The sequence below is a fragment of the Perca flavescens genome, chromosome 3, assembly GCF_004354835.1.
Source record: "Perca flavescens isolate YP-PL-M2 chromosome 3, PFLA_1.0, whole genome shotgun sequence".
Lineage (NCBI taxonomy): Eukaryota > Metazoa > Chordata > Actinopteri > Perciformes > Percidae > Perca > Perca flavescens.
This window is the reverse complement of record NC_041333.1, coordinates 6,499,882-6,511,482: the sequence shown is the minus strand read 5'-3', so window position 1 is coordinate 6,511,482 and position 11,601 is coordinate 6,499,882. Positions and strand designations below refer to the sequence as shown.

Here is an 11,601-nt window from a genome sequence, read left to right as displayed (position 1 = left end):
AACTCGCCGATCTCTGCAAACTTTCCTTTATCAACAAAAGAGAGAAGACGCCGGTAAGCCACAAAGACTACATGTTAACCTCTGTTACCTTTTAAACTAAATAAACAGCAATGCAGTTAACAAAGACATAAGTGTTGTGTGATTATTATAAATGGTGATGTTTGTGACATAAATGGTATGGTTTTAAACAATAGAGAATGATGTATTGATGGATATAGCTATAACCTATAAATCACCGCAGTATTAGCTGTAAATATGTGCACAAGAATGCTACGGGATTACTGTGAGGAATTTGATGAATGGCTAGTTTAACAGATGATTTGAAACAGAGCATATTGACACAAAACATAAACAGACAACATTTACACTCAGTCTTTGAGAGCTAAACTAGGTAGCATATCGCTACTGTGACGGCAGCTATGCGCCCCGTCACATTAGCATTAGCTAATGCAATAATAAACATTAACTAGAAAATGCATTTCCTGCAGAAAATGCGTGGGAATGCTGAATAGCTTAATTGCTAAAGCTAAACTGGATGAATAGCTCAAATCCGTGAGAATAGTTGAAAAAGTGGAAATCGTTAAAAAGTTTAAAGTTGACGCTAAACTGAATTGTTGGCTATAAAAGTTGAAAAATGACAAAATATGTAGAACATTGTGAGGTCTTTAGCTGAAGCTGAAGAATAGTTGAAAAAGTAGAAATTGGTTCAATAAATATGAATTTCATTGAAAAGTTGAAGAACACCACTAATAAAATATAATATCCATCCATCCATCTTCCATCCATCCATCTTCGTCCGCTTATCCGGTGTCGGGTCGCGGGGGGAGCAGCTCCAGCAGGGGACCCCAAACTTCCCTTTCCCGAGCAACATTAACCAGCTCCGACTGGGGGATCCCGAGGCGTTCCCAGGCCAGGTTGGAGATATAATCCCTCCACCTAGTTCTGGGTCTTCCCCGAGGTCTCCTCCCAGCTGGACGTGCCTGGAACACCTCCCTAGGGAGGCGCCCAGGGGGCATCCTTACCAGATGCCCGAACCACCTCAACTGGCTCCTTTCGACGCGAAGGAGCAGCGGCTTCTCACCCTATCTCTAAGGGAGACGCCAGCCACCCTCCTGAGGAAACCCATTTCGGCCGCTTGTACCCTGGATCTCGTTCTTTCGGTCATGACCCAGCCTTCATGACCATAGGTGAGGGTAGGAATGAAAACTGACCGGTAGATCGAGAGCTTTTCGTCACAACGGTGCGATAGATTGAATGTAATACCGCACCCGCTGCGCCGATTCTCCGACCAATCTCCCGCTCCATTGTCCCCTCACTCGCGAACAAAATCCCAAGGTACTTTAACTCCTTCACTTGGGGTAAGGACTCATTCCCTACCTGGAGAAGGCATTCCATAGGTTTCCTGCTGAGAACCATGGCCTCCGATTTAGAGGTGCTGATCCTCATCCCAACCGCTTCACACTCGGCTGTGAACCCATCCAGTGAGTGCTGAAGGTCACAGGCCGATGATGCCATCAGGACCACATCATCTGCAAAGAGCAGCAATGAGATCCCCAGCCCACCAAACCGCAACCCCTCCCCACCCCGACTACGCCTCGATATCCTGTCCATAAATATTACAAACAGGATTGGTGACAAAGCGCAGCCCTGGCGGAGGCCAACCCTCACCTGAAACGAGTCCGACTTACTGCCGAGAACCCGGACACAGCTCTCACTTTGGTCGTACAGAGATTGGATGGCCCTGAGTAGAGACCCCCTCACCCCATACTCCCGCAGCACCTCCCACAGTATCTCCCGGGGACCCGGGTCATACGCCTTCTCCAAATCCACAAAACACATGTAGACCGGTTGGGCATACTCCCAGGCTCCCTCCAGGATCCTTGCGAGAGAAGAGCTGGTCCGTTGTTCCACGACCAGGACGGAATCCGCATTGTTCCTCCTCAACCCGAGGTTCGACTATCGGCCGAACCCTCCTTTCCAGCACCTTGGAGTAGACTTTACCAGGGAGGCTGAGAAGTGTGATACCCTGTAATTGGCACACACCCTCTGGTCCCCCTTTTTTAAAGGGGAACCACCACCACCCCGGTCTGCCACTCCTTTGGCACCATCCCAGACTTCCACGCAATTTGAAGAGGCGTGTCAACCAGGACAGCCCCTCCACACCCAGAGCTTTGAGCATTTCTGGACGGATCTCATCAATCCCGGGGCTTTGCCACTGTGGAGTTGTTTGACTACATCAATGACCTCCGCCTGGGAAATTGACAATGATCCCCATCATCCTCCAGCTCTGCCTCTAACATAGAGGGCGTATTAGTCGGATTCAGGAGTTCCTCAAAGTGCTCCTTCCACCGCCCTATTACCTCCTCAGTTGAGGTCAACAGTGTCCCATCCTTACTGTACACAGCTTGGATGGTTCCCCGCTTCCCCCTCCTGAGGTGGCGAACAGTTTTCCAGAAGCACCTTGGTGCCGACCGAAAGTCCTTCTCCGTGTCTTCTCCCACACCCGCTGCTTTGCCTCTTTCACGGCAGAGGCTGCAGCCCTTCGGGCCCTTCGGTACCCTGCAACCGCCTCCGGAGTCCTCTGGGATATCATGTTCCGGAAAGACTCCTTCAGTCGGACGGCTTCACTGACCACCGGTGTCCACCACGGTGTTCGTGGGTTACCGCCCCTTGAGGCACCTAAGACCCTTAGACCACAGCTCCTCGCCGCAGCTTCAGCAATGGAAACTTTGAACATTGTCCACTCGGGTTCAATGCCCCCAGCCTCCACAGGGATGCACGAAAAGCTCCGCCGGAGGTGTGAGTTGAAAGTCTGTCGGACAGGGGCTTCCTCCAGACGTTCCCAATTTACCCGCACTACACGTTTGGGGTTACCAGGTCTGTCCAAAGTCTTCCCCCACCCCCTGACCCAACTCACCACCAGATGGTGATCGGTTGACAGCTCTGCCCCTCTCTTCACCCGAGTGTCCAAAACATACGGCCTCAGATCAGATGAAACGATTATAAAATCGATCATTGACCTTTGGCCTAGGGTGCTCTGGTACCAGGTACACTTATGAGCATCCCTATGTTCGAACATGGTGTTCGTTATAGACAATCCATGACTAGCACAGAAGTCCAACAACAAACAACCACTCTGGTTTAGATCAGGGAGCCCGTTCCTCCCAATCACGCCTCTCCAGGTGTCTCCATCATTGCCCACGTGTGGGTTGAAGTCCCCCAGCAGAACAATGGAGTCCCCCACTGGAGCCCCAAGCAGGACTCCAGTCAAGGTCTCCAAGAAGGCCGAATACTCCGAACTCCTGTTTGGTGCATATGCACAAACAACAGTCAGAGTTTTCCCCCCCACAACCCGCAGGCGTAGGGAGGCGACCCTCTCGTCCACCGGGGTAAACTCCAACGTAGCGGCGCTCAGCCGGGGGCTTGTGAGTATGCCACCCATGTGGCAGCGCACCCGACCCCAGCGGTTCCTCCCACAGGTGGTGGGCCCATGGGCTGATAATATAATATATAATAATAAAATAATTTCTTGAAATACATTTGTAGAAAAGCGGTAAGCCCTCAGAGAGTGTTAGGTTGCTGTGGCTGCTGCTAGACAGCTCTCTGTCTCTGCTCTCCCCCTCCCCTCTCTGTCTTTAATTGCAGGAGTGAAGTCTGGTGTGCGGAAGTCAGGGTTCCAGCTGCAGCCCATCTGCACCAATCACCTCTGCTACCTGGTCAATCTTCCACTCCTCGTCGGATCATAGTCTAGACAACATGTTAGTCTTGCTGTTGATAACGCCTGCTAGTTGCTCTTTGTGTTTTTGGCCTGTTCTTATTGTTCTTTTTGTGCTGCAGTATATCGGAACCTGACTCCTGCCTTCACTTCACTCCTGCCCCCCACCACTCCTGCTTGCCATACTGGACCTCTCAACGGCCTCGACACCACCACTTGGACCACACGGTATTATTCCTGCTCAGAACCCTGGACTTGTACACCTCTGTGGACCTGGACTTGTTATCCCCTTTTTTGTAAGACCTGGAACCTTGAACTTTGAATAAATCTGTTAACCCTTCTCCGGCTCTGAGTTGTGTCTGCAATTGGGTTCTATTCCGTCAAAAACATAACAGTATGATCTGACCAACATGAACCCAGCAGACAGTAACTTAGAGGCCACCCCAGGCATTACTCAGATTCGTACTGCCATAGCCAATCAGGGCATCTTACTTGGCCAACATGATACGTTGTTCAAAACCATTGCTGAAAATAGTCAGATGCTGCTAAACCAGGTGCAATTACTCACCAATCAAGTTTCTGCCCTTACAACTCAGGTTAATGCTGCACTTCCTGATCAGGGCATACAAGCCGCTCCTTCCCCCGATCTGCCAGTTTTTCTCGCTCCACCAGCACAGCTCAGAGAGCCTTTTGTTCCTGCTCCAGAGCGTTATGACGGAAACATGGGAACCTGTGGTGATTTTTTGACTCAATGTTCGCTAGTGTTTGAACAACAGCCACTCACTTACGCCACTGAAAGATCCCGTATTGCTTACCTTACTCAACTCAACTATCGGTTCTGCTCGCTCTTGGGGATCAGCTGTCTGGGAGAATCAGTCGGACGTTTGCAACTCTTACGTTGCCTTCACCACTGAGATGAGGAAGGTTTTCGACCACCCCGTACGGGGCAAAGAAGCTGCTAAGCGGTTGCTTTCTCTTCGGCAAGGGTCTCGCAGTGTGGCGGAGATGGCAGTGGAGTTCCGGACCTTAGCAGTAGTGAGTGGTTGGAATGACGAGGCATTGCAAGGAGTGTTCATCAATGCTTTGTCTGAGACTTTGAAAGATGAACTAGTGTCATATGATGAATCACTGACACTGGATAAACTGATATCCCTCACCATCAGGCTGGATAATCGGATTCGGGAGCGCCGCCGTGAGAGGAGTGCTAGTTCCAAGTTACCTGTCTGTCGTCAACCAACTCCTCCCCGCCTCTTCCCTACGGAGAAAGCCGAGCTCTCCCGAGTCACTACGAGGAGCACTGCATCCGAAGCCATGGAGGTGGGTCGTGCACGGTTGTCTTCAGAGGAGCGTGCACGTCGCATTCAGGCTAGAGTGTGCCTATATTGTGGAGAGGCTGGACATTTTGTCTCTTCCTGCCCAGCTCGTCTGTGAAAAGGACCAGCTCATCATTACTAATGGGAGAAGTTTTGGTGAGCCGAGCAGCGGATCCTTCCTCTTCTCCCCGCATTCAGCTCCAGGCATCCCTCCAGTGGCAGGTCCAGGATTTTCCTGTTGGCGCACTGGTTGACTCTGGGGCAGACGAAAGTTTTTTGGATAGAGAATTGGCTCATCAAATGGAGTTGGAGATAGTTCCTCTGGACTTTCCGCTGCAGGCTAGAGGTTTGAATGGACAATTGTTGACACGTGTTACTCATCAGACGGTTCCTGTTTGTCTCAGAGCATCAGGTAATCATCAGGAGATGATTCAATTGCACATAATTGACTGTCCACAGACTTCCCTGGTTCTTGGTATTCCCTGGCTCATAAAACACAATCCACACATTGATTGGGTTACGGGTAGAATTGTTTCATGGAGCACGTTTTGTCATGTTAACTGTTTGTGCTCTGCTCTGACTGTGGAGCACGTTTTGTCATGTTAACTGTTTGTGCTCTGCTCTGACCCCTGTCAGTGCTGGCCCTCAACCCCCACTGGGGTCCGTGGATCTCTCTGCTGTCCCTGATGTGTACCATGACCTGGAGGCAGTTTTCTGCAAACACAGAGCCACTTCTCTTCCTCCTCACCGGCCATACGACTGCGCCATTGATCTCCAGCCGGGAGCCCCTCTCCCAAACAGTCACCTGTACAATCTCTCCCGCCCTGAAACGGCGGCTATGGAGACCTACATTCGGGACTCCCTGGCAGCATGTATTATTCGTCCTTCTTCGTCGCCTGTAGGAGCGGGATTTTTTTTTGTGGGGAAGAAGGATAAGACCCTTAGACCCTGTATTGATTTCCGTGGGCTGAACAACATCACCATTAAGAACAAATATTCACTGCCTCTAATCAATTCTGCTTTTCCCCTCCTTCATGGTGCCACAATCTTCACAAAACTGGAATTTACGAAATGCGTATCACCTGGTACGCATCCGGAAAGGCGATGAATGGAAGACTGCCTTTAACACATCCTTGGGACATTTCGAGTATCTGGTTATGCCTTTTGGTTTGTCAAATGCCCCTGCTGTTTTTCAAGCGCTGGTGAACGACGTCCTTCGGGACATGTTGAATCGTTTTGTTTTTGTCTATCTGGATGATATCCTGATTTACTCTAAGTCCCTCCAGGAACATGTACTGCATGTGCGCCAGGTTTTGCAAAGGTTGTTGGAGAACAAACTGTTTGTGAAGATGGAGAAGAGTGAATTTCATGTGTCTGACACCTCTTTTTTGGGTTACATAAGAGCTCAGGGGGAGTTGCAGATGGACCCGGCTAAGATCTCTGCTGTCACAGACTGGCCTGCCCCCTCGACCCGTAAACAACTTCAACGATTCCTGGGATTTGCGAACTTATACAGGAGGTTCATCAAGGACTACAGTCGCATTGCTGCACCCCTCACCGCTCTCACCTCAATCTCACTACCGTTCACATGGACCGAAGGGGCCGAATCAGCATTCAAGGAGCTGAAACACCGCTTTGCATCAGCCCCCCTTCTGGTGCAGCCTGACCCTGACCACCAGTTCGTCGTGGAGGTGGACGCATCCGACACTGGGGTAGGTGCGATGCTGTCACAACGTTCGTCTGGTGATAACAAACTGCATCCTTGTGCTTTTCTCTCCCGAAAACTGTCACAGGCTGAGAGAAATTATGATGTCGGCAATCGAGAACTGCTCGCCGTTAAACTGGCCCTCGAAGAGTGGCGGCATTGGTTGGAGGGGGCAGAACAACCCTTCATCATTTGGACGGATCATAAAAATCTTGCCTACATCCAGTCGGCGAAGCAGCTGAATCCCCGTCAAGCCAGGTGGGCACTGTTTTTTGGACGATTCAATTTTTCTCTGTCTTACCGTCCTGGGTCTCGCAACGTCAAGCCTGACGCCCTGTCTCGTGTTCACTCTGCTGTTGATACTGGTAGTAACCCTGAAACCATCTTGCCTCCTACCTGCAGTATAGCTGCCGTCACCTGTGACATTGAAGGGATTGTTAGACAGGCTCAAAACCTACAAGCTGACCCGGGGAATGGCCCCTCTAACCGGTTGTTTGTTCCTGAGTCTGTTCGCTCCCAGGTACTTCAGTGGGCTCACTTGTCTCCCCTTACCTGTCACCCTGGAGTTACTCGGACCCTGGATTTTCTGCGTCGGAGGTTCTGGTGGCCCAGGATGGAGGTGGACACTTGTGCTTTCATTGCTGCTTGTACGGTATGTGCACGAAGTAAGAACTCCACCCAGGCTAGCGCTGGTCATCTACGACCTCTGCCTATACCCAGCCGTCCTTGGTCCCACATTGCATTGGATTTTGTTACTGGACTTCCCCCCTCCTCTGGAAAAACTGTCATACTTACTGTAATAGATTGTTTTTCTAAGTTTGCTCATTTTTTGGCCCTACCTAAACTGCCCACTGCCAGGGAGACTGCTGACATTCTGGTCAAACATGTGTTCTGCTCTCATGGTCTACCCTCTGATATAGTCTCTGACAGGGGTCCCCAGTTTATCTCCCAGGTATGGAAAAGTTTCTGTAAAGCTTTGGGTATCTCCACCAGTCTGTCGTCTGGCTATCACCCCCAGACCAACGGGCAAGCCTAGAGAGCTAACCAGGAGATGGAGACTGCACTCCGCTGTGTAACAGGGTCCAACCCTGGGTCATGGAGCTCCATGCTTCCTTGGGTGGAGTATGCTCATAACACCTTGACTAACTCTTCCTCTGGTTTGTCTCCCTTTCTGTGTGCTCTTGGCTATCAACCTCCCCTGTTCCCTTCTCAGGAGAGGGAACTGGCGGTGCCCTCTGTGCAGTCTCACATGCGCCGCTGTTTCAAGGTCTGGAGGAAAGCTAGGGTAGCTCTGTCACGGGCCTCATCGTACATGCAGAGGCAGGCCAACCGTCATCGTTCCCAGGCCCCTGTTTACTCTCCTGGGCAAGAGGTGTGGCTTAAGTCACGTGATCTGCCATTGAAGGTGGAATCCAAGAAGATGAAGCCTCGTTTCATCGGTCCCTTTAAAGTGGTGTCTATTGTTAACCCCTGTGCGGTGAAGCTACAGCTCCCTGCCTCCCTACGGGTTCATCCCACTTTTCACGTTTCCCAGATTAAGCCTGGGTCTGTTAGTCCTCTGTGCCCGCCCTCTCGTTCCCCTCTGCCGCCCAGGGTCGTGGGTGGGGGTCCTGTCTACTCTGTTCGGCGGCTGCTGGACGTTCGCCGTCGGGGCCGTGGGTTGCAATACCTCGTTGATTGGGAGGGTTATGGTCCTGAGGAGCGCTCCTGGATTCCCCGGAGCTTCATCGTGGATCCTGCTCTGGTCCGCGATTTCCATCATCTGCATTCTGGTTTGCCTGGTCGGCCGCCGGGTGGCGTCCGTTGAGGGGGGGGGTACTGTTAGGTTGCTGTGGCTGCTGCTAGACAGCTCTCTGTCTCTGCTCTCCCCCTCCCCTCTCTGTCCTTAATTGCAGGAGTGAAGTCTGGTGTGCGGGAGTCAGGGTTCCAGCTGCAGCCCATCTGCACCAATCACCTCTGCTACAAATACCTGGTCAATCTTCCACTCCTCGTCGGATCACAGTCTAGACAACATGTTAGTCTTGCTGTTGATAACGCCTGCTAGTTGCTCTTTGTGTTTTTGGCCTGTTCTTATTGTTCTTTTTGTGCTGCAGTATATCGGAACCTGACTCCTGCCTCCATTTCACTCCTGCCCCCCACCACTCCTGCTTGCCATACTGGACCTCTCAACGGACTCGACACCACCACTTGGACCATACGGTATTATTCCTGCTCAGAACCCGGGACCTGTACACCTCTGTGGACCTGGACTTGTTATCCCATTTTTTGTAAGACCTGGAACCTTGAACTTTGAATAAATCTGTTAACCCTTCTCCGGCTCTGAGTTGTGTCTGCAATTGGGTTCTATTCCATCAAAAACATAACAGAGAGAGGGGGAGAGAGAGAGGGGGATGAGAGAGAGAGAGGGAAAGAGAGAGAAAGAGAAGGAGAGAGAGTGAAAGAAAAAGAGAGAGAAAGGGATAGAGAGAGAAAGAGAGAGAGACGGATAGAGAGGGAGAGAGAGAGGCAGATGGAAAAAGAGAGAGAGGGGGAGCGAGAGAAGACAGACAGACAGACCAGAACAAGAGAATAGAAGAGAGAAGACAGACTAAAGTTCATATTCCTGCCTGTAGTATCTGGGTGCGTATCTGTTGTCATGGTAACGACTGGCCAGTGAATGTTTGTAGTGGTTGAAGTAGTGAGAGTAGTAGAAAAAGTGGAAATCGTTTTAAGAAGTATGAATTTCATTAAAAAGCTAAAAGTTGACGCTAAACTGAACTGTTGGCTTCAAAAGTTGAAAAATGACAAAATATGTAGAACATTGTGAGGTCTGAGAGGGAGAGACAAAGAGAGAAAGAGAAGGAAAGAGAGAGAGAGGGGGATAGAGAGAGAGAGAGAGAGAGAGGGAAAGCGAGAGATGGAGGGAGGGAGAGAGACAGAGAGGGAGGGAAGGAGATAGAGAGGGAGTGAGGGAGACAAAAGAAAAAGAAGGAGGGAGGGAGGGATACAGACAGAGGGAGGAAAGAAGACAGAGGGAGAAGACAGAGGAAGGAAGATAGAAGTAGGGTAGGAGACAGCGAGAGACGGAGAATGAGGGAGGAGGGAGACAAAAACAAAAAAACAGAGGAGGGACGGAGAGAGAAAAGGAGGGAGGGAGACAGACAGATTAGGAGACAGACAGAAGTGGAAGGCAACAGATCTAGACTACTGTTCATATTACTGCCTGTAGTATCTGTATAGACTACTGTTCATATTACTGCCTGTAGTATCTGGGTGTGTGTCTGTGAAAGTGTTGTCTTGGTAACCATGGCCTGTGAATGTTTATAAACATGCTTTGATGTCTGTAATCAAGTTAACGAGCCTGTCACCTGCTGAAACTGTCAGCTGTGCTGTGCTTCAGCTATTCAGAGTCCCTGAGAGCGAGCTCTCAAACAAAGCCTCAGACTGGCAAAACTACAGTATAACTGCTATCACTCAAATGATGTTTTCCTGAAAACCACAAGGCCTTTGTGAACGTATCGGTATAAAATTTGTTGATAAACTTAAAAATGTGGGCATATCAGCGATTTAAAAAAGTGGTTCGCTGTGCGTTTCGCTGGGAATTGTGGAGAATTTTTAACAGGGGAGCCAATGGAGGAAGATTTCAAACTCTTGTCATTTAAGCTTGCTGAGCCAAAAGTATAAGATGTATCAAAAAAGTGGAAATCGTTTTAAGAAGTATGAATTTCATTAAAAAGCTAAAATTTGACGTTAAACTGAACTGTTGGCTTCAAAAGTTGAAAAATGACAAAATATGTAGAACATTGTGAGGTCTGAGAGGGAGAGACAGAGAAGGAAAGAGAGAGAGAGGGGGATAGAGAGAGAGAGGGAGAGAGAGAGATGGAAAGAGAGAGAAAGAGAAGGAGAGAGAGGGAAAGAAAGAGATGGAGAGCGAAAGGAAGAGAGGGGGGAAGAGAGGGAGGGAGAAGGAGGGATGAAGAGAGAAGGAGAGAGAGAGATAAAAAGAGAGAGACAGGGAGAGAGAAAGAGATAGAGAGGCAGAGGTAAATAAAAAGAGACAGAGACAGACTGTTGCCTTCAAAAGTTGAAAAATGACAAAATATGTAGAACATTGTGAGGTCTGAGAGGGAGAGACAAAGAGAGAAAGAGAAGGAAAGAGAGAGAGAGGGGGATAGAGAGAGAGAGGGAGAGAGAGAGAGAGGGAAAGAGAGAGATGGAGGGAGGGAGAGAGACAGAGAGGGAGGGAAGGAGATAGAGAGGGAGTGAGGGAGACAGAAAAGAAAAAGAAGGAGGGAGGGAGGGATACAGACAGAGGGAGGAAAGAGGGAGGAAAGGAGACAGAGGAAGGAAGATAGAAGTAGGAGACAGCGAGACGGAGAATGAGGGAGGAGGAGGGAGACAAAAACAAAAAAACAGAGGAGGGACGGAGAGAGAAAAGGAGGGAGGGAGGGAGACACAGAGAGATTAGGAGACAGACAGAAGTGGAAGGCAACAGATCTAGACTACTGTTCATATTACTGCCTGTAGTATCTGTGTAGCCTAGTGTTCATATTACTGCCTGTAGTATCTGTATAGACTACTGTTCATATTACTGCCTGTAGTATCTGTATAGACTAGTGTTCATATTACTGCCTGTAGTATCTGTATAGACTACTGTTCATATTACTGCCTGTAGTATCTGTATAGACTAGTGTTCATATTACTGCCTGTAGTATCTGTATAGACTACTGTTCATATTACTGCCTGTAGTATCTGTATAGACTAGTGTTCATATTACTGCCTTTAGTATCTGTATAGACTACTGTTCATATTACTGCCTGTAGTATCTGTATAGACTAGTGTTCATATTACTGCCTGTAGTATCTGTATAGACTACTGTTCATATTACT

At 49.4% G+C, this 11,601-nt stretch overlaps 1 protein-coding gene across 1 annotated transcript; it reads left to right on the top strand.

The window, feature by feature from the left end:
• The first annotated feature begins 7,444 nt into the window (after positions 1-7,444).
• Positions 7,445-9,004, top strand: LOC114552216 (uncharacterized). The gene is made up of 3 exons (XM_028572862.1): positions 7,445-8,514; positions 8,629-8,734; positions 8,827-9,004. Exons 1-3 carry the CDS (start codon positions 7,785-7,787, stop codon positions 9,002-9,004), a joined length of 1,014 nt encoding a protein of 337 aa, XP_028428663.1. The 5' UTR covers positions 7,445-7,784.
• Positions 9,005-11,601: the final 2,597 nt, after the last annotated feature.